The following is a 22133-nucleotide window of genomic DNA, read 5'->3' as shown; positions in this document are numbered from 1 at the left end:
AGTAAAAACCCCATTACACCCCACTAAATCCCAATAAAACCCAGTAAAAACCCCATTACACCCCACTAAACCCCATTAAATCCCGACAAAACCCAACAAAACCCCAATAAAACCCAATTAGAACCCCATCAAACCCCAATAAAACCCAATCAAACCCCAATAAAACCCAATTAAATCCCCATTAAATGCCAATAAAACCCCATTACACCCCAATAAAACCCCATTACACCCCATTATAACCCAATAAAACCCACTAAACCCCATTATACCTCACTGCACTGCATCAAACCCCAACCAAACCCCATTAAACCCCAATAAACTCCAATTAAAACCCCATTACACCCCACTAAACCCCATTCAACCCCACTGAACTCCAGTAAAACTCAATTAAAACCCTATTAAACCCCATTAAACCCCAATCAAACCCAATCAAACCCCAGTAAAACCCAATTATATCCCAATTAACTGCTCCAAAACTCCTCATCACTCACTGAAGTTGAGGGGCCCGTCCTCATCGGGTGCCGACTGGGGTGCCAAAAGCCCAATAAAACCCCATTAAACCCCAATAAAACCCCAATAAATCCCCATTAAACCCCAATAAAACCCAATAAAACTCAATTAAACCCCAATAAAACCCCATTAAACCCCAATTAAATCCCATTACACCCCAATAAAACCCTTGATCACTCACTGAGGTTGAGGGGCCCGTCGTCGTCGGGCGCCCTTTGGCCTCGGCGGACAGCGGGCTCAGCGCCCTTCTCCTCAGTGCCCATTACACCCCAATAAAACCCCATTAAACCCCAATAAAACCCAATAAAAACTCAATTAAACCCCAATAAAACTCAATTAAATCCCCATTACACCCCAATAAAACCCCTGATCACTCACTGAGGTTGAGGGGCCCGTCATCATCGGGCGCCCACTTGGCCTCAGCGGGCAGCGGGCTCAGCGCCAGCTTCGCCCCCTTCTCCTCCTCAGTGCCCATTACACCCCAATAAAACCCCATTAAACCCCAATAAAACTCCATTACACCCCAATAAAACCCCATTAAACTCCAATAAAACCCAATACAACTCAATTAAACCCCAATAAAACCCCATTAAATCTCTGATAACTCACTGACCCGTCGTCGTCGGGCGCCCATTTGGCCTCGGCGGGCATAGGGCTCAGCGCCAGCTTCGCCCCCTTCTCCTCCTCAGTGCCCATTACACCCCAATGAAACCCCATTAAACCCCAATAAAACCCAATAAAACTCAATTAAACCCCAATAAAACCCAATCAAACTCAATAAAAATCCCAATAAACGCCAGTAGAACCCCTTGGCACTCACTGAGGTTGAGGGGCCCGTCGTCGTCGGGCGCCCACTTGGCCTCGGCGGGCAGCGGGCTCAGTGCCAGCTTCGCCCCCTTCTCCTCAGTGCCCATTACACCCCAATAAAACCCCATTAAACTCCAATAAAACCCAATAAAACTCAATTAAACCCCAATAAAACCCCAATAAAACCCCATTAAAGCTCTGATCACTCACTGAGGTTGAGGGGCCCGTCGTCGTCGGGCGCCCACTTGGCCTCGGCGGGCAGCGGGCTCAGCGCCCTTCTCCTCAGTGCCCATTACACCGCCAATAAAACCCCATTAAACCCCAATAAAACCCCATTAAACCCCAATAAAACCCAATAAAACTCAATTAAACCCAATAAACCCCAATTAAATCCCCATTACACCCCAATAAAACCCCTGATCACTCACTGAGGTTGAGGGGCCCGTCATCGTCGGGCGCCCACTTGGCCTCGGCGGGCAGCGGGCTCAGCGCCCTTCTCCTCAGTGCCCATTACACCACAATAAAACCCCATTAAACCCCAATAAAACCCAATAAAACTCAATTAAACCCCAATAAACCCCAATTAAATCCCCATTACACCCCAATAAAACCCCTGATCACTCACTGAGGTTGAGGGGCCCGTCATCATCGGGCGCCCACTTGGCCTCGGCGGGCAGCGGGCTCAGCGCCAGCTTCGCCCCCTTCTCCTCAGTGCCCATTACACCCCAATAAAACCCCTTTAAACTCCAATAAAACCCAATAAAAACTCAATTAAACCCCAATAATCCCCATTAAATCTCTGATAACTCACTGACCCATCATCGTCGGCGCCCACTTGGCCTCGGCGGGCAGCGGGCTCAGTGCCCAGCTTCGCCCCCTTCTCCTCCTCAGTGCCCATTACACCCCAATAAAACCCCATTAAACCCCAACCAAAACCCAATAAAACCCCAATAAAACCCCATTAAACCCCAATAAAACCCAATCAAACTCAATAAAAATCCCAATAAACCCCAGAAGAACCCCTTGGCACTCACTGAGGTTGAGGGGCCCGTCGTCGTCGGGCGCCCACTTGGCCTCGGCGGGCAGCGGGCTCAGTGCCCTTCTCCTCAGTGCCCATTACACCCCAATAAAACCCCATTAAACCCCAATAAAACCCCATTAAACCCAATAAAACTCAATTAAATCCCCATTACACCCCAATAAAACCCCTGATCACTCACTGAGGTTGAGGGGCCCGTCGTCGTCGGGCGCCCCATTTGGCCTCGGCGGGCAGCGGGCTCAGCGCCAGCTTCGCCCCCTTCTCCTCAGTGCCCATTACACCCCATTAAACCCAATAAAACTCAATTAAACCCCAATAAAACCCCAATAAAACCCCATTAAAGCTCTGATCACTCACTGAGGTTGAGGGGCCCGTCGTCGTCGGGCGCCCACTTGGCCTCGGCGGGCAGCGGGGCTCAGCGCCAGCTTCGCCCCCTTCTCCTCCTCAGGGCCCATTACACCCCAATGAAACCCCATTAAACCCCAATAAAACCCAATAAAACTCAATTAAACCCCAATAAAACTCAATTAAACTCCAATAAAACCCAATAAAACTCAATTAAACCCCAATAAAACCCCATTAAACCCCAATAAAACCCAATAAAACTCAATTAAACCCCAATAAAACCCCAATAAAACCCCATTAAAGCTCTGATCACTCACTAAGGTTGAGGGGCCCGTCGTCGTCGGGCGCCCACTTGGCCTCGGCGGGCAGCGGGCTCAGCGCCAGCTTCGCCCCCTTCTCCTCGCCGCCCTTGGGCGAGCCCGGCAGCGGCGCCGGAACCTTCCGGAGCCCGGGCGAGCCCGGCCGGCCCAGGGCCTTGGCGAAGCCCGGCGGGGATTTGATGGCCTTGCTGAGGGAGCCCTCGGGCTTGGGCAGCAGCAGCAGCGGCGGCCGCGGCGCCCCCCGGCTCCTTGGGGGAGCCGCCCGCCGATTTCTTGGCCAGCGCGGGGCCCTCGGCCTTGGGCTTGTGGCGCACGAGCTCGTAGAGGAGATCGATGGGGCGCGCCCGAGCTCTCGGACTCGGCCACGCCCAGCTGGCGCAGGTGGGAGCGGGCGTGGCTCGAGAGGCCCTGCGCGTCTCGAAGCAGGCGCCGCACGCCTCGCACGTGGTCAGGCTGGAGGCTGGGAATAAACGGGAATCAGGGTAGTGGTTAAAAATCATTTGGGATCAGGTCCTACTCAGCCCCAGTTCGGGATCAGAGCAGGCGCCGCACGCCTCGCACGTCGTCAGGCTGGAGGCTGGAAAAAATGGGAAATCAGGGGTTAAAAATCATTTGGGATCAGGTCCTACCCAGCCCCAGTTCGGGATCAGAGCAGGCGCCGCACACCTCATGGGTGGTCAGGCTGGAGGCTGGGAAAAATGGGAAATTGGGGGTTAAAAATCATTTGGAAAAATGGGGAAAATGAGAAAATCAGAAATTAAAAATCATTCAGGATCAAGTCCCCACACAGACAAAGTTATGGGATTGGAGCAGGCGCCGCATGCCTCGCACGTGGTCAGGCTGGAGGCTGGAAAAAAACGGGAAATCGGGGGTTAAAAATCATTTGGAAACAACTCCACCACAGTCCCGGTTATGGGATTGGAACGGGCGCCGCACACCTCGCACGTCGTCAGGCTGGGGGCTGGAAAAAATGGGGGAAAAACGGGAAATTAGTGGTTAAAAATCATTTGGGATCAGGTCCCACACACCTCGCACGTGGTCAGGCTGGAGGCTGGGAAAAAACGGGAAATCGGGGGTTAAAAATCATTTGGAAACAACTCCACCACAGTCCCGGTTATAGGATTGGAACGGGCGCCGCACGCCTCGCACGTGGTCAGGCTGGAGGCTGGAAAAAATGGAAATTAGGGGTTAAAAATCATTTGGGATCAGGTCCCGCACACCTCGCACGTGGTCAGGCTGGAGGCTGGGAAAAATGGGAAATCAGGGTTAAAGATCATTTGGGATCAGGTCCTACCGAGCCCCAGTTCGGGATCAGGGCAGGCGCCGCACGCCTCGCACGTGGTCAGGCTGGGGGCTGGAAAAAATGGGAAATTGGGGGTTAAAAATCATTTGGAAAAATGGGGAAAATGAGAAAATCAGAAATTAAAAATCATTCAGGATCAAGTCCCCACACAGACAAAGTTATGGGATTGGAGCAGGCGCCGCACGCCTCGCACGTGGTCAGGCTGGAGGCTGGGAAAAATGGTGGAAAAATAGAAAAATAGGGGTTAAAAATCCTTCATGATCCCTCATGACCAACTCCCACCACACAGCCCTAGCGCAGAATCCGAGCAGGTGCGCACACCTCGCACGTGGTCAGGCTGGAGGCTGGAAAATATGGGGGGAAAAAAGGTGAGAAAAAATGGGAAAATTTGAGATAAATTCAGTGTCAGAATACAGGCACGGAAGGGGATTTGGGACTGGGAGCAGGCACCGCACACCTGACAGGTGGTCAGGCTGGAGGCTGGAAAATAGGGGGGGAAAAACGGGAAATTAGGGGTTAAAAATCATTTGGAAAAATGGGGAAAATGAGAAAATCAGAAATTAAAAATCATTCAGGATCAAGTCCCCACACAGACAAAGTTACGGGATAGGAGCAGGCGCCGCACGCCTCGCACGTGGTCAGGCTGGAGGCTGGAAAAAACGGGGGAAAAATAGAAAAATAGGGGTTAAAAATCCTTCATGATCCCTCATGACCAACTCCCACCACACAGCCCTAGCGCAGAATCCGAGCAGGTGCCGCACGCCTCGCACGTGGTCAGGCTGGAGGCTGGAAAATGGAGGAAAAAAAGGTGAAAAAATGGGAAAATTTGAGATAAATTCAGTGTCAGAAGGGGATTTGGGACTGGGAGCAGGCGCCGCACACCTCGCACGTGGTCAGGCTGGAGGCTGGAAAAAATGGGAAATTAGGGGTTAAAAATCATTTGGGATCAGGTCCCAAGTTCCTCTCCCACAATCCTGGGATTGGGATAGGAGCAGGCGCCGCACGCCTCGCACGTGGTCAGGCTGGAGGCTGGAAAAAACGGGAAATTAGGGGTTAAAAATCATTTGGAAACAACTCCAACACAGTCCCGGTTATGGGATAGGAGCAGGGCGCCGCACGCCTCGCACGTGGTCAGGCTGGAGGCTGGAAAATAGGGGGGAAAAACGGGAAATTAGGGGTTAAAAATCATTTGGAAAAATGGGGAAAATGAGAAAATCAGAAATTAAAAATCATTCAGGATCAAGTCCCCACACAGACAAAGTTATGGGATAGGAGCAGGCGCCGCACGCCTCGCACGTGGTCAGGCTGGAGGCTGGAAAAAATGGGGGAAAAATAGAAAAATAGGGGTTAAAAATCCTTCATGATCCCTCATGACCAACTCCCACCACACAGCCCTAGCGCAGAATCCGAGCAGGTGCCGCACGCCTCGCACATGGTCAGGCTGGAGGCTGGAAAATGGAGGAAAAAAAGGTGAAAAAAATGGGAAAATTTGAGATAAATTCAGTGTCAGAATACAGGCACGGAAGGGGATTTGGGACTGGAAGCAGGCACCGCACACCTCACATGTGGTCAGGGTGGGGGCTGGAAAATAGGGGGGAAAAACGGGAAATTAGGGGTTAAAAATCATTTGGAAAAATGGGGAAAATGAGAAAATCAGAAATTAAAAATCATTCAGGATCAAGTCCCCACACAGACAAAGTTATGGGATTGGAGCAGGCGCCGCATGCCTCGCACGTGGTCAGGCTGGAGGCTGGAAAAAACGGGGGGAAAAATAGAAAAATAGGGGTTAAAAATCCCTCATGACCAACTCCCACCACACAGCCCTAGCGCAGAATCCGAGCAGGCGCTCGTCAGGCTGGAGGCTGGAAAATGGAGGAAAAAAAGGTGAAAAAATGGGAAAATTTGAGATAAATTCAGTGTCAGAAGGGGATTTGGGACTGGAAGCAGGCGCCGCACACCTCGCACGTGGGTCAGGCTGGAGGCTGGAAAAAATGGGAGGAAAATGGGAAATTAGGGGTTCAAAATCATTTGGGATCAGGTCCCGCACACCTCGCACGTCGTCAGGCTGGAGGCTGGAAAAAAAGGGAAATCGGGGATTAAAAATCATTTGGAAACAACTCCAACACAGTCCCGGTTATGGGATCGGAGCAGGGCGCCGCACACCTCGCACGTGGTCAGGCTGGAGGCTGGAAAAAATGGGAGAAAATGGGAAATTAGGGGTTAAAAATCATTTGGGAGCAGGTCCCGCACACCTCGCACGTGGTCAGGCTGGGGCTGAGGAAAATGGAGGAAAAAAAGGTGAAAAAATGGGAAAATTTGAGATAAATTCAGTGTCAGAATACAGGCACGGAAGGGGATTTGGGACTGGAAGCAGGCACCGCACACCTGACAGGTGGTCAGGCTGGAGGCTGGAAAATATGGGAGGAAAAATGGGGAAAATGAGAAAATCAGAAATTAAAAATCATTCGGGATCAAGTCCCCACACAGACAAAGTTACGGGATAGGAGCAGGCGCCGCACGCCTCGCACGTGGTCAGGCTGGAGGCTGCAAAATGGAGGAAAAAAAGGTGAAAAAATGGAAAATTTGAGGATAAATTCAGTGTCAGAAGGGGATTTGGGACTGGAAGCAGGCGCCGCACACCTCGCACGTGGTCAGGCTGGAGGCTGGAAAAAATGGGAGGAAAATGGGAAATTAGGGGTTCAAAATCATTTGGGATCAGGTCCCGCACACCTCGCACGTCGTCAGGCTGGAGGCTGGAAAAAAAGGGAAATCGGGGATTAAAAATCATTTGGAAACAACTCCAACACAGTCCCGGTTATGGGATCGGAGCAGGCGCCGCACACCTCGCACGTGGTCAGGCTGGAGGCTGGAAAAAATGGGAGAAAAATGGGAAATTAGGGGTTAAAAATCATTTGGGAGCAGGTCCCGCACACCTCGCACGTGGTCAGGCTGGGGGCTGGAAAATGGAGGAAAAAAAGGTGAAAAAATGGGAAATTTGAGATAAATTCAGTGTCAGAATACAGGCACGGAAGGGGATTTGGGACTGGAAGCAGGCACCGCACACCTGACAGGTGGTCAGGCTGGAGGCTGGAAAATATGGGAGGAAAAATGGGGAAAATGAGAAAATCAGAAATTAAAAATCATTCGGGATCAAGTCCCCACACAGACAAAGTTACGGGATAGGAGCAGGCGCCGCACGCCTCGCACGTGGTCAGGCTGGAGGCTGCAAAATGGAGGAAAAAAAGGTGAAAAAATGGGAAAATTTGAGATAAATTCAGTGTCAGAAGGGGATTTGGGACTGGAAGCAGGCGCCGCACACCTCGCACGTGGTCAGGCTGGAGGCTGGAAAAAATGGGAGGAAAATGGGAAATTAGGGTTAAAATCATTTGGGATCAGGTCCCGCACACCTCGCGCTGTCGTCAGGCTGGGGGCTGGAAAATATGAGGGGGAGAAACGGGAAATCAGGGGTTAAAAATCATTTGGAAACAACTCCCAACACAGTCCCGGTTATGGGATTGGAAACGGGCGCCGCACGCCTCGCACGTGGTCAGGCTGGGGGCTGGAAAATATGGGGAAAAAACGGGAAATTAGGGGTTAAATGGGAAATTAGGGGTTAAAAATCATTTGGAAACAACTCCACCACAGTCCCGGTTATGGATCGGAACGGGCGCCGCACGCCTCGCACGTCGTCAGGCTGGGGGCTACAAAATATGGGAGGAAAAATGGGGAAAATGAGAAAATCAGAAATTAAAAATCATTTGGGATCAAGTCCCTCGCACGTGGTCAGGCTGGGGGCTGGAAAATATGGGGGAAAAAACGGGAAATTAGGGGTTAAAATGGGAAATTAGGGGTTAAAATGGGAAATTAAGGGTTAAAAATCTCTTGGGATCGGTTCATTCGGAAAATGCGGGAAAAACGTGGAAAATTAGGGTAAAACATGGGGAAAATCCGGGGAAAATCCTGGAAAATGCGGGAAAAATACCGGGAAAATCAGGGGAAAAACAGGAAAATCCTGGAAAATCCGGGAAAACCGGGGGAAAACCAGGGAAAATCCAGGGAAAACTTGGGGCAAATCCGGGAAAGCCGGGGAAAATCAGGGAAAAATTTGGGAAAACGGGGGAAAATCAGGGAAAATTCAGGGAAAACTCAGGGGAAATCCAGGAAAACCAGGGAAAATCAGGGAAAATTCAGGGAAAACCAGGAAAATTCAGAGAAAACTCGGGGGAAAACCGGGGAAAATCAGGGAAAATTCAGGGGAAATCCAGGAAAATTCAGAGAAAACTCTGGGGAAATCCGGGAAAACCGGGGAAAATCAGGGGAAATTCAGGGAAAACTCGGGGAAACTCAGGAAAAATGGGGAAAAGCCAGGAAAAACATGGAAATTCGGGGAAAACCAGGAAAATCCAGGGAAAACTCGGGGGAAATTCAGGGAAAATCAGGGAAAATTCAGGGAAAACTCGGGGGGAAATCCGGAAAACCTGGTAAAATCAGGGAAAATCAGGAAAAACCGGGGAAAATCCGGGAAAACTGGGGAAAATCAGGGAAAATTCAGGGAAAACTCGGGGGAAATTGGGGAAAACCGGGGAAAATTCAGGGAAAACCGGGGAAAATCAGGCAAAATCAGGGAAAACTCAGGGGAAACTGGGGGAAAATCAGGGAAAATTCACTGAAAATCAGGGAAAATTCAGGGAAAATTCGGGGGAAATTCAGGGAAAATCAGGGAAAATTCAGGGAAAACTCGGGGGAAATCCAGGAAAACCTGGTAAAATCAGGGAAAATCAGGAAAAAACCGAGGAAAATCCGGGAAAACTGGGAAAATCAGGGAAAATTCAGGGGAAAACTCGGGGGAAAACCGGAGAAAATTCAGGGAAAACCGGGAAAATCAGGGAAAACTCAGGGGAAATCCAGGAAAACTGGGGAAAATCAGGGAAAATTCAGGGAAAACCGGGAAAAATTTGGGAAAACTCAGGGGAAATGAGGGAAAATTTGGGGATACCAGGGAAAATCAGGGAAAACTGGGGAAATTCAGGGAAAATTCGGGAAAACCAGGGAAAACCGTGGAAAATCAGGGAAAACCGGGGAAAAATTCGTGAAAACTCGGGGGAAATCGGGGAAAACCCGAGAAAATCAGGGAAAATTCAGGGAAATGGGGAAAATCAGGGAAAATTCAGGGGAAATCCAGGAAAACCGGGGAAAATCAGGGGAAATCCGGGAAAACTGGGGAAAATCAGGGAAAATTCAGGGAAAACTCGGGGGAAATCAGGGAAAAATCAGGAAAAACCGGGGAAAATCCGGGAAAAACTGGGGAAAATCAGGGAAAATTCAGGAAAACTCGGGGGAAATCAGGGAAAATTCAGGGAAAACCGGGGAAAACTGGGGAAAATCCGGGAAAATTCAGGGAAAAACCGGGGAAAAGCAGGGGAAATTGGGGCAAACGCTGACCTTTGTTGTCCTGGGGCGTCGGCCTTGCTGCCGGGGGGCTCCGGGCTCAGCTTGGGCCCCAGGCGGGGCGGGGGCGGCTCCAGCGCCGGCCCCGGGCATTTTCTTGCCCATGGCGGGAGGGGACGACACCTCCATGGCCACCAACTCGTCCTCGTCGGGAGCCAGAACTGCGGCGAGAGGCCGGGGGTCAGCGGGGGCAGAGCTGGGGGGGGGGTCCTGAGGGGGTTTCGGGGGGGTCCTGAGGGGATTTTGGGGGGTCCTGAGGGGGGTGTGGGGGAGTCCTGAGGGGGTTTGGGGGGTCCTGAGGGGGGTGTGGGGGGTCCTGAGGGGGTTTGGGGGGTCCTGAGGGGGTGTGGGGGGGGTCCTGAGGGGGTTTGGGGGGTCCTGAGTGGGGGGTTGGGGGGATCCAGGTGGGGTTTGGGGAGTTAAAGGGGGGATTTGGGGGGGTCCTGAGGGGGTTTGAGGGGATTTGGGGGTGTCCTGAGGGAATTTGGGGGGTCCAGAGGGGGTGTGGGGGGGTCCTGAGAGGGTGTGGGGGGGGTCCTGAGGGGGTTTGGGGGGTCCTGAGGGGGTTTGAGGGGTCCTGAGGGGGTTTGGGGGGATCCAGGTGGGATTTGGGGAGTTAAAGGGGGGATTTTGGGGGGTCCTGAGGGGGTTCGGGGGGGTCCTGAGGGGGTTTGAGGGGTTCCTGAGGGGGTTTGGGGGGGTCCTGAGGGGGTTTGAGGGGATTGGGGGGTGGTCTAGAGGGAATTTGGGGGGTCCTGAGGGGGTGTGGGAGGATCCTGAGGGGGTTTGGGGGTGTCCTGAGGGGATTTGGGGGGGTCCAGGGCGGTTTTGGTGGGGATTTGGGGGGGGTCTAGAGGGAATTTGGGGGGGGACCTGAGGGGGTTTGGGAGGGTCCTGAGGGGGGTTGGGGGGGATCCAGGTGGGATTTGGGGAGTTAAAGGGGGATTTGGGGGGGGTCCTGAGGGAATTTGGGGGGTCCAGAGGGGTGTGGGGGGGTCCAGAGGGGGTTTGGGGGGATCCAGGTGGGATTTGGGGAGTTAAAGGGGGGATTTAGGGGGTCCTGAAGGGGGTTTGGGGGGATTTGGGGTGGTCTAGAGGGAATTTGGGGGGTCCTGAGGGGGTTTGGGGGGTCCTGAGGGTGTTTGGGGGGGGGTCCAGGTGGGATTTGGGGAGTTAAAGGGGGGATTTGGGGGGGTCCTGAGGGGGTTTGAGGGGATTTGGGGGTGTCCTGAGGGAATTTGGGGGGTCCAGAGGGGTGTGGGGGGGTCCTGAGAGGGGTGTGGGGGGGGTCCTGAGGGGGTTTGGGGGGTCCTGAGGGGGTTTGTGGGGGTCCTAAAGGGGTTTGGGGGGTTCCAGGTGGGATGTGGGCGTTCTTGAGGGGATTTGGGGGGGGTCCAGGTGGGATTTGGGGAGTTAAAGGGGGGATTTTGGGGGGTCCTGTGGGGGTGTCGGGGGTCCCGAGGGGGGTTCGGGGGGGTCCTGAGGGGGTTTGAGGGGATCCAGAGGGGGTTTGGGGGGATTTGGGGGCGGTCTAGAGGGAATTTGGGGGGTCCTGAGGGGGGTTTGGGGGGTCCTGAGGGGTTTCAGGGGGTCCTGAGGGGGTTTGGGGGGATCCAGGTGGGATCTGGGGAGTTAAAGGGGGGAATTTGGGGGTTCCTGAAGGGGTGTGGGGGGGTCCAAGTGGGATGTGGGGATTCTTGAGGGGGTTTGGGGGGTTCCTGAGAGGATTTGGGGGGGTCTTGAGGGGGTTTGGGGGTGTCCTGAGGGGGTTTGGGGGGCTGAGAGGATTTAGGGGGGTCTAGAGGAGGTCTGGGGAGTCCAAGTGGGATTTGGGGGGGTCCAGGTGGGATTTGGGAGGTTAAAGGGGGGATTTGAGGGGGTCCTGAGGGGGTTTGGGGGCTTCCTGAGAGGATCTGGGGGAGTCCTGAGGGAGTTTGGGGGGTCCAGGTGGGATTTGAGGGGGTCCAGGTGGGATTTGGGGAGTTAAAGGGGGGATTTGGGGGGTCCTGAGGGATTTGGGGGGTTCCTGTGGGATTTGGGGGGTCCTGAGGGGATTTGGGGGGTTCCTGAGAGGATTTGGGGGGGTCTTGAAGGAATTTGGGGGCTCCAGAGGGAATTTGGGGGGGTCCTGAGGGGGTTTGGGGGGGTCCTGAGGGGGTTTGGGGAGTTAAAGGGGGGATTTTGGGGGGGTCCTGAGGGGGTTCAGAGGAGGTTTGGGGGGTCCAGAGGGGGTTTGGGGGGATTTGGGGGTGGTCTAGAGGGAATTTGGGGGGTTCCAGAGGGGTTTGGGGGGTCCTGAGGGGATTTGGGGGGGTCCAGGTGGGATTTGGGGAGTTAAAGGGGGGATTTGGGGGGGTCCTGAGGGAATTTGGGGGGTCCAGAGGGGGTTTGGGGGGATCCAGGTGGGATTTGGGGAGTTAAAGGGGGGATTTGGGGGGTCCTGAGGGGGTTTGGGGGGATTTGGGGGTGGTCTAGAGGGAACTTGGGGGGTCCTGAGGGGGTTTGGGGGGTCCTGAGGGTGTTTGGGGGGGTCCAGGTGGGATTTGGGGAGTTAAAGGGGGATTTGGGGGGGTCCTGTGGGGGTGTCGGGGGTCCCGAGGGGGTTCGGGGGGGTCCTGAGGGGGTTTGGGGGGTCCTGAGGGGGTTTGGGGGATTTGGGGGCGGTCTAGAGGGAATTTGGGGGGTCCTGAGGGGGTTTGGGGGGTCCTGAGGGGTTTCAGGGGGTCCTGAGGGGGTTTGGGGGGATCCAGGTGGGATCTGGGGAGTTAAAGGGGGAATTTGGGGGGGTCCTGAGGGGGTGTGGGGGGGTCCAAGTGGGATGTGGCGATTCTTGAGGGGGTTTGGGGGGTTCCTGAGAGGATTTGGGGGGGTCTTGAGGGGGTTTGGGGGTGTCCTGAGGGGGTTTGGGGGGTCCTGAGGGGATTTAGGGGGGTCTAGAGGAGGTCTGGGGAGTCCAAGTGGGATTTGGGGGGGTCCAGGTGGGATTTGGGGAGTTAAAGGGGGGATTTGGGGGGATCCTGAGGGGGTTTGGGGGGTTCCTGAGAGGATTTGGGGGGGTCTTGAAGGAATTTGGGGGCTCCAGAGGGAATTTGGAGGGGTCCTGAGGGGGTTTGGGGGGGTCCTGAGGGGGTTTGGGGAGTTAAAGGGGGGATTTTGGGGGGGTCCTGAGGGGGTTCAGAGGAGGTTTGGGGGGTCCAGAGGGGGTTTGGGGGGTCCAGGTGGGATTTGGGGAGTTAAAGGGGGGATTTGGGGGGTTCCTGAGAGGATCTGGGGGAGTCCTGAGGGAGTTTGGGGGGTCCAGGTGGGATTTGAGGGGGTCCAGGTGGGATTTGGGGAGTTAAAGGGGGGATTTGGGGGGTCCTGAGGGGATTTGGGGGGTTCCTGAGAGGATTTGGGGGGTCTTGAAGGAATTTGGGGCTCCAGAGGGAATTTGGGGGGGTCCTGAGGGGGTTTGGGGAGTTAAAGGGGGGATTTGGGGGGGTCCTGAGAGGATTTGGGGGGTCTTGAAGGAATTTGGGGGCTCCAGAAGGAATTTGGGGGGGTCCTGAGGGGGTTTGAGGGGGTCCAGGTGGGATTTGGGGAGTTAAAGGGGGGATTTGGGGGAGTCCTGAGGGGATTTGGGGGGTCCTGAGGGGGTTTGGGGGATTTGGGGGGGGTCTAGAGGGAATTTGGGGGGTCTTGAGGGGGTATGGGGGGGTCCTGAGAGGGTTTGGGGGGGTCCAGGTGGGATGTGGGGGTTCTTGAGGGGGTTTGGAGGGGTCCAAAGGGAATTTTGGGGGGGTCCTGAGGGGGTTCAGAGGAGGTTTGGGGGGTCCAGAGGGGGTTTGGGGGTGGCCTAGAGGGAATTTGGGGGTTCCAGAGGGGTTTGGGGGGTCCTGAGAGGGTTTGGGGGGGTCCAGGTGGGATGTGGGGGGGTCCTGAGGGGGTTTGGGGGGTTCCAGGTGGAATTTGGGGGGTCCAGGCGGAATTTGGGGGGTTCCAGACGGAATTTGGGGGTTCCAGGTGGAATTTGGGGGTTCCAGGTGGAATTTGGGGGGTTCCAGGTGGAATTTGGGGGTTCCAGGTGGAATTTCAGGGGTCCCAGGTGGGATTTGGGGGGTTCCAGGCGGAATTTGGGGGGTTCCAGGTGGGATTTGGGGGGTTCCAGGTGGAATTTGGGGGGTCCAGGTGGGATTTGGGGGTTCCAGGTGGAATTTGGGGGGTTCCAGGTGGGATTTGGGGGTCCAGGTGGAATTTGGGGGGTTCCAGGTGGAATTTGGGGGTTCCAGGTGGAATTTGGGGAGCTAAAGGTGGAATTTGGGGGGTTCCAGGTGGAATTTGGGGGGGTCCAGGTGGGATTTGGGGGTTCCAGGTGGAATTTGGGGGGTTCCAGGCGGAATTTGGGGGGGTCCAGGTGGAATTTGGGGGGTCCAGGTGGAATTTGGGGGTTCCAGGTGGGATTTGGGGGGGTCCAGGTGGAATTTGGGGGGTTCCAGGTGGAATTTGGGGGTTCCAGGTGGAATTTGGGGGGTTCCAGGTGGAATTTGGGGGGTTCCAGGTGGAATTTGGGGGTTCCAGGTGGGATTTGGGGGGTTCCAGGTGGGATTTGGGGGGGTCCAGGTGGGATTTGGGGGGTTCCAGGTGGGATTTGGGGGGGTCCAGGTGGAATTTGGGGGGTTCCAGGTGGGATTTGGGGGGTCCAGGTGGAATCTGGGGGGGTCCAGGTGGGATTTGGGGGGTTCCAGGTGGAATTTGGGGGGTCCAGGTAGAATTTGGGGGGTTCCAGGCGGAATTTGGGGGGTCCAGGTAGAATTTGGGGGGTTCCAGGCGGAATTTGGGGGGTCCAGGTAGAATTTGGGGGGTTCCAGGCGGAATTTGGGGGGTTCCAGGTGGAATTTGGGGGTTCCAGGTGGAATTTGGGGGGTTCCAGGTGGGATTTGGGGGGGTCCAGGTGGAATCTGGGGGGGTCCAGGTGGGATTTGGGGGTTCCAGGTGGAATTTCAGGGGTCCCAGGTGGGATCTGAGGACAGGGACGGCGCCAGGTCCCTGAGGGGAGGGGACACAGGAGGTGACAGCAGGGAGGGGACACTGAGAGGTGACAGGTCCCTGAGGGGACACTGAGAGGTGACAGCAGGGAGGGGACAGGGATGGTGGCACCTCGAGAAGGGAGGGGACACTGAGAGGTGACAGGTCCCCAGGGGGAGGGGACATGGAGAGGTGACAGCAGAGAGGGGACACTGAGAGGTGACAGCAGGGAGGGGACACCGAGAGGTGACAGGTCCCTGAGGGGAGGGGACACTGAGAGGTGACAGCAGGGAGGGGACACGAAGAGGTGACAGCAGGGAGGGGACAGGGATGGTGGCACCTCGAGAAGGGAGGGGACACTGAGAGGTGACAGGTCCCCAAGGGGAGGGCACACTGAGAGGTGACAGGTCCCTAAGGGGGCAGGACAGGGGTGGGGACAGATCCTAAAGGGGAGGGGACAGGACAGGGGTGGTGGCATCTCCCAGCAGGGAGGGGACACAGAGAGGTGACAAATCCCAGCAGGGAGCAGGACAGGGGTGGGGACAGGGATGGTCCCCAAGGGGAGGGGACAGGGACAGTGACAGACCCTAAAGAGGAGGGGACAGGGACAGTGACAGGTCCCTAAAGGGGAGGGGACAGGGACAGTGACAGGCCCGAAAGGGGAGGGGACAGGGACAGTGACAGGTCCCCAAGGGGAGGGGACAGAAATGGTGACAAATCCCAGCACGGAGCAGGACAGGGACCGTGACAGGTCCTAAAGGGGAGGGGACAGGGGAGGTGACAGGGCCCTGCACAGGTAGGACAGGGACAGTGACAGGTCCCCAAGGGGAGGGGACAGGGACAGGGACAGGTCCCTGCAGGGCGCAGGGTGGGACAGGGTGAGGGAGGCCGAGTCCCCGCAGGGAGGGGACAGCGTTGGGGACATCCCAGGGAGCTCCTGGTGACCGGGCTGGGGACATCCCTGAGAGCCCTTCAGTGACAGGGCTGGGGACACCCGGGGAGCTCCTGGGGACAGGGCTGGGGACACCTGGGCACATCCCAGTGACAGCGCTGGGGACACCTCAGGGAGCTCCTGGGGACAGCGCTGGCACCAGCCTGGGGACACCCCGGGGAGCTGCTCAGTGACAGGGCTGGGGACATCCTGGAACTCCCGGTGACAGCGCTGGGGACACCCCTGAGAGCCCGTCAGTGACAGCGCTGGGGACACCCCAGTGACCAACCTGGGGACACCCTGGGAGCTGCTTGGTGACAGGGCTGGGGACATCCCGGGGACCGGCCTGGGGACACCCTGGGAGTCCCTCAGTGACAGGGCTGGGGACACCCTGGGGCTCTCGGTGACACGGCTGGGGACATCCCTGAGCCCCGTGGTGACAGGGCTGGGGACACCCCAGAGAGCAGCCTGGGGACACCCCTGAGCCCCGTGGTGACAGGGCTGGGGACACCCTGAGGACCAGCCTGGGGACATCCCAGAGCTCCTGGTGACAAGCGCTGGGGACACCCTGGGAGCACCGGGCTGGGGACATCCCAGTGACAGGGCTGGGGACACCCTGAGGACCAGCCTGGGGACATCCTGGGAGCTCCTTGGTGACAGGGCTGGGGACACCCTGGGGCTCTCGGTGACAGGGCTGGGGACACCCTGGGAGCACCGGGCTGGGGACATCCCAGAGCTCCTGGTGACAGGGCTGGGGACAGCCCAGTGACAGCGCTGGGGACATCCTGGGAGCACCAGACTGGGGACATCCTGGGAGCTGTTTGGTGACAGTGCTGGGGACATCCCTGAGTTCCTGGGGACAGGGCTGGGGACACCCCAGGGCTCTTGGGGACAGGGCTGGGGACATCCTGGGGCTCTTGGGGACATCCAGGAGCTCCCAGTTACTGAGCTGGGGACGCCCTGGGAGCACCAGGCTGGGGACATCCCAGAGACCAGCCTGGGGACATGCCAGTGACAGAGCTGGGGACACCCCTGAGCTCCTTGGTGACAGCGCTGGGGACATCCCAGTGACAGGGCTGGGGACATCCCTGAGCCCGTCAGTGACAGGGCTGGGGACACCCTGGAAGGTGCTTGGTGACAGGGCTGGCGACACCCTGGGGCTCTCAGTGACAGGGCTGGGGACACCCCAGTGACAGGGCAGGGGACACCCCGGGGCTCTCGGGGACATCCAGGAGCTCCCAGTTACTGAGCTGGGGACACCCCGGGGCTCTCAGGGACATCCAGGAGCTCCCAGTGGCTCTCAGTGACAGGGCTGGGGACATCCCGGGAGCTGCTTGGTGACACAGCTGGGGACATCCAGGGAACCAGCCTGGGGACACCCTGGGGCTCTCGGTGACAGGGCTGGGGACATCCTGGGGCACTCGGTGACATCCAGGAGCTCCCAGTGGCTCTCAGTGACAGGGCTGGGGACATCCCGGGAGCTGCTTGGTGACAGCGCTGGGGACATCCAGGGAACCAGCCTGGGGACACCCCGGGGCTCTCGGTGACAGGGCTGGGGACATCCTGAGGACCAGAGTGGGGACATTCCGGAAAGTGCTTGGTGACAGGGCTGGGGACATCCTCATGACAGGGCTGGGGACACCCCGGGGCTCTCAGTGACAGGGCTGGGGACACCGCAGGGCTCTTGGGGACACCCCGGGGCTGTCAGTGACAGGGCTGGGGACACGCCGGGGCTGCTGGTGACAGGGCTGGGGACATCCCAGTGACAGGGCTGGGGACACCCCGGGGCTCTCAGTGACAGGGCTGGGGACATCCTGAGGACCAGAGTGGGGACATTCCGGAAAGTGCTTGGTGACAGGGCTGGGGACATCCTCATGACAGGGCTGGGGACACCCCAGTGACCAGGCTGGGGACACCATGGGAGCTGCTGGGTGACAGGGCTGGGGACATCCCTGAGAGCCCTTCAGTGACAGGGCTGGGGACATCCCAGCGACCAACCTGGGGACACCCTGGGGCTCTTGGTGACAGGGCTGGGGACATCCTCATGACAGGGCTGGGGACACCCCGGGGCTCTCGGGGACACCCCGGGGCTCTCAGTGACAGGGCTGGGGACACCCCGGGGCTCTTGGGGACACCCAGGAGCTCCCAGTGGCTCTCGGTGACAGGGCTGGGGACACCCCGGGGCTCTCGGTGACAGGGCTGGGGACACCCCGGGGCTCTCGGTGACAGGGCTGGGGACATCCCGGGGCTCTCGGTGACAGGGCTGGGGACATCCCGGGAGCTGCTTGGTGACAGCGCTGGGGACATCCAGGGAACCAGCCTGGGGACACCCCGGGGCTCTCGGTGACAGGGCTGGGGACATCCTGAGGACCAGAGTGGGGACATTCTGGAAGGTGCTTGGTGACAGGGCTGGGGACACCCCGGGGCTCTCGGGGACACCGCGGGGCCCCGTTACCGGGCTGGTGACACGCCGGGGCTCGGCCTGGCCGCACCGGGTCCCTCCCCGCCTCCCCCAGGCCGAGAGTCCCGAACCGAGCCGAACCGAACCGGGCTGTCCGAACCGAACCGAACCGGGCCCTCCCCGGCACGGAGGCCCCACGAGCCCCGAGCGGCCCCGGTTCGGGCCGGCCCCGGTTCGGAGCCCCCCCGGCGGCGCCGGGCCCGTTCCGTGAGCGCATCCCGGGGGTCCCGCGGGGACAAAGCGGGGCCGGGGCCGGGACAAAGGAGGGCGGCGGCTGCTCGGCCGCGGCCTCCCGGAGCCCCGCGGGGCTCTCCCGCCGCCCTCCCGCGGAGCCCCGGCCCGGCCGAACGGGGCCCGGCGCGGGGCGGACCCGTGAGGGGACCCCGGGGGAGCCGTGAGGGGACCGGCGGTGGGTGGGGGCGGGGGGCGGGGGAGGGGGGCGCGGGTGGGCCCGGTCTCGGCGGGGCGGGGAAAAGGGGGCGCTCACCCGGCTCGGGCGCGGCCGGGGGCTCGGGGTCGCCGTCCCCGCCGCGGTCGCGGTCGCGGGGCCGCGGAGCCGCCGCCGCTTTGGTGACTTTGGGCGGCGGGGAGGCGGCGGCCGAGGCCGAGGTGGAGGCCGCCATCTTGGGCACGGCGCACGCGGGGCGCCCGCCAGGCCGCGCGGCCGAGCGCCGAGAGCGCCGAGAGACAGAGAGCGCGAGCGGCCCGAGAGGGGCCAGGGGAGAGCAGCCGAGCGCCGAGCGGGGAGCTTTGGGAAGGGGGGGGGGAATTGGGGAATTTTGGGGGGAATTGGGGAAATTTGGGAATTCTGAGGGGAAATTTTAGGATTTGTGAGGAAAAGGGGGAATTTTGGGAATTCTGGGGGGATTTGGGGAATTCTGGGGGGGGTTTGGGGAACTCTTGGGAGAAATGGGGGGATTTGGGTGGAAATTTGGGGATTTAGGGGGGAAATTTGGGAATTCTGGGGGGAATTTTGGTGAAAAAAGGGGAATTTTGGGAATTCTGGGAGAGAAATTGGGGAATTTCGGGAGAAATTGGGGGGAAAAGGGGAAATTTGGGAGAATTTGGGGGAAATAAGGGCAATTTGGGAATTCTTGGGGGAAATTGGGGAATTTGGGGGGGAATTGGGGAAATTTGGGAATTCTGAGGGGAAATTTTGGGATTTGTGGGGAAAAGGGGGAATTTTGGGAATTCTGGGGGGATTCGGGGAATTCTTGGGAGGAATGGGGGGATTTGGGTGGAAATTTGGGGATTTAGGGGGGAATTTGGGGGGAAAAAAGGAGAAATTTGGAATTCTGCGGGGAAATTTGGGGATTTTGGGGGGAAATTTGGGGATTTTGGGGAAAAAAAGGGGAAATTTGGGGAAAAAGGGGGATTTGGGGAATTCTGGGAGAGAAATTGGGGGATTTGGGAGAAATTGGGGGGGGAAAGGGGAAATCTGTGAGGAATTTGGGGGAAATAATGGCAATTTTGGGAATTCTTTGGGGGAAAGGGGGAAATTTGGGAATTCTGGGGGGAATTCTGAGGAAAAAGGGAAATTTTGGAAATTCTCGGGAGAAAAAAGGGAATTTTGGTAGGAATTCGAGGGAAAGAAGGGGAATTTCGGAAATTCTTGGGGGGAAGTTTTGGGGATAAAAAGGGAATTTGGGGGGAAAGGGGGGTTTGGGGGATTTTCAGGGGAATTTGGGTTTGGGAATTGGAAATCTCGGATATTGTGGATTTGGGGATTCAAATATCCAAAATTTTGTGGGTTTGGAAGTAAAATCTGCTGGATTTGGGACAGGAAATGCCCAAAATCCCAAACCATGGGTGCAGAGGGGCTCCTCCTTCACCCCCCAACCCCAAATTCATCCCAAAATCACCAAATTTATCCCAAAAATCTCCAAAATGTGACGTCAAAAACTCATCCCAAATCCCAAACGCAAAATCGATCCTAAAACCCCCAAATTTATCCCAAAAATCCCCAAAATGTGACTCCAAAAACTCATCCCAAAACCCAAACCCCAAATCAAAACCCAAACTCCAAATTCACCCCAACAGTGACAACCCAAACCCAAAACCCATCACAAAACACCCAAAACCACCAAATTTATCCCAAAAATCTCCCAAATGTGACATCAAAAATTCATCCCAAAACTCAAACTCAAAATTGATCCCAAAACCTCCAAATTTATCCTAAAAATCCCTGAAATGTGACACCAAAAACTCATCCCAAAACCCCCCAAACCCACCAAATTTATCCCAAAAAATCCTAAAATCCATCACCAAAAACTCATCCCAAAACCCAAACCCCAAATCAAAACCCAAACTCCAAATTCATCCCAACAGTGACAACCCAAACCCAAAACCCATCACAAAACACCCAAACCCACCAAATTTATCCCAAAAATTCCCAAAATCCATCACCAAAAACTCATCCCAAAACCCAAACTCAAAATCGATCCCAAAACCCCCAAATTTAGCCCAAAAATCCCCAAAATGTGACTCCAAAACTCATCCCAAATCCCAAACCCCAAAACAAAACCCAAACTCCAAATTCACCCCAACAGTGACAACCCAAACCCAAAACCCATCACAAAACACCCAAAACCACCAAATTTATCCCAAAAATCTCCAAAATGTGACATCAAAAATTCATCCCAAAACCCAAACTCAAAACGATCCTAAAACCCCCAAATTTATCCTAAAAATCCCCGAAATGTGACATCAAAAATTCATCCCAAAACCCAAACTCAAAATCAATCCTAAAACCCCCAAATTTATCCCAAAAATCCCCAAAATGTGACTCCAAAAACTCATCCCAAATCCCAAACCCCAAATCAAAACCCAAACTCCAAATTCATCCCAACAGTGACAACCCAAACCCAAAACCCATCACAAAACACCCAAAACCACCAAACTTCTCCCTAAAAATCTCCAAAAATTTATCCCAAAACCCAAACTCCAAATTCATTCTAAAAACCCCAAATTCCCAAATTTTTTTTGCCGTTTTTGGGGTCTCTCACCATCCCTGTAGGGCTGCAGGGCCTCGTCCCCCCAGGGCAGCGGCAACGGCGCCGATTCCGGCAGATCCCGGTGGAGATCCCGGTGGAGATCTTGGTGGAAATCACGGTGAAGATCATGCTGGAGATCGTGGTGGACACCGTGGTGGAGATCTTGGTGGAGATCGTGGTGGAGGTCACCGTGATGGTGGAGATCTCGTTGGAGATCATGGTGAAGATCACCGCGATGATGGAGATCTTGTTGGAGATCGTGGTGGAGGTCACCATGGTGGAGATCTCGCTGGAGATCGTGGTGGAGGTCACCATGGTGGAGATCTCGTTGGAGATCGTGGTGGAGATCACCATGGTGGAGATCTCGTTGGAGATCGTGATGGAGGTCACCGTGATGGTGGAGATCTCGCTGGAGATCCTGGTGGAGGTCACCATGGTGGAGATCTCGTTGGAGATCATGGTGAAGATCACCGCGATGATGGAGATCTCGTTGGAGATCGTGGTGAAGATCACCATGGTGGAGATCTCGTTGGAGATCGTGGTGAAGATCACCATGGTGGAGGTCCCGCTGGAGATCCTGGTGGAGGTCACCGTGGTGGTGGAGGTCCCGCTGGAGATCGTGGTGGAGGTCCCGTCCCGGCGAGGGCCCCAAGGCGCGCAGCAGCGCCGGGTGCTCGGGCGCCGTGGCCAGCAGCTCCTTGAGGATGTGGATGGGCGACACCGTCAGCTCCCAGTTGGTGATGCCGAAGTCGCGCAGGTGGGCGCGGGCGTGGCTCGACAGCCCCGCCCTGGTGTCGAAGCCGGCGCCGCAGAACTCGCAGCGCATCAGGCTGAACGTGCCCGGGTCAAAGTTGGCCACTGCAAGGGAGGAGAGGTGGGGTCAGGGCCACCAGGAACCACCAGGAACACAAAAATCCCCATCAGGAACACAGGAACCATCAGGAACACAAAAATCCCACCCAGAAACACCAA

At 56.6% G+C, this 22133-nt stretch overlaps 1 protein-coding gene across 1 annotated transcript in view; it reads right to left on the bottom strand.

Annotated features, from left to right (window-relative positions):
- Positions 1–22133, bottom strand: part of WIZ (WIZ zinc finger) — a 63015-nt gene that overhangs the window by 14712 nt on the left and 26170 nt on the right. The window contains 25 exon segments of the mRNA XM_063181862.1: positions 3019–3266; positions 3268–3359; positions 3361–3431; positions 3434–3481; positions 3539–3598; positions 3651–3710; positions 4316–4375; positions 4782–4804; positions 4914–4974; positions 5048–5110; positions 5408–5467; positions 5710–5772; positions 5888–5905; positions 6139–6186; positions 6283–6306; positions 6451–6510; positions 6577–6598; positions 6822–6868; positions 7055–7077; positions 7130–7190; positions 7501–7547; positions 7960–8018; positions 9767–9933; positions 21174–21345; positions 21508–22019. Of these exon segments, the coding sequence (XP_063037932.1) occupies positions 3019–3266; positions 3268–3359; positions 3361–3431; positions 3434–3481; positions 3539–3598; positions 3651–3710; positions 4316–4375; positions 4782–4804; positions 4914–4974; positions 5048–5110; positions 5408–5467; positions 5710–5772; positions 5888–5905; positions 6139–6186; positions 6283–6306; positions 6451–6510; positions 6577–6598; positions 6822–6868; positions 7055–7077; positions 7130–7190; positions 7501–7547; positions 7960–8018; positions 9767–9933; positions 21174–21345; positions 21508–22019 (2169 nt within the window).

This window comes from Melospiza melodia (genome assembly GCF_035770615.1).
Source record: "Melospiza melodia melodia isolate bMelMel2 chromosome 17 unlocalized genomic scaffold, bMelMel2.pri SUPER_17_unloc_1, whole genome shotgun sequence".
Classification (NCBI taxonomy): domain Eukaryota; kingdom Metazoa; phylum Chordata; class Aves; order Passeriformes; family Passerellidae; genus Melospiza; species Melospiza melodia.
The sequence above is the reverse complement of the archived record's forward strand: the minus strand, read 5'-3'. Positions and strand labels throughout refer to the sequence as shown.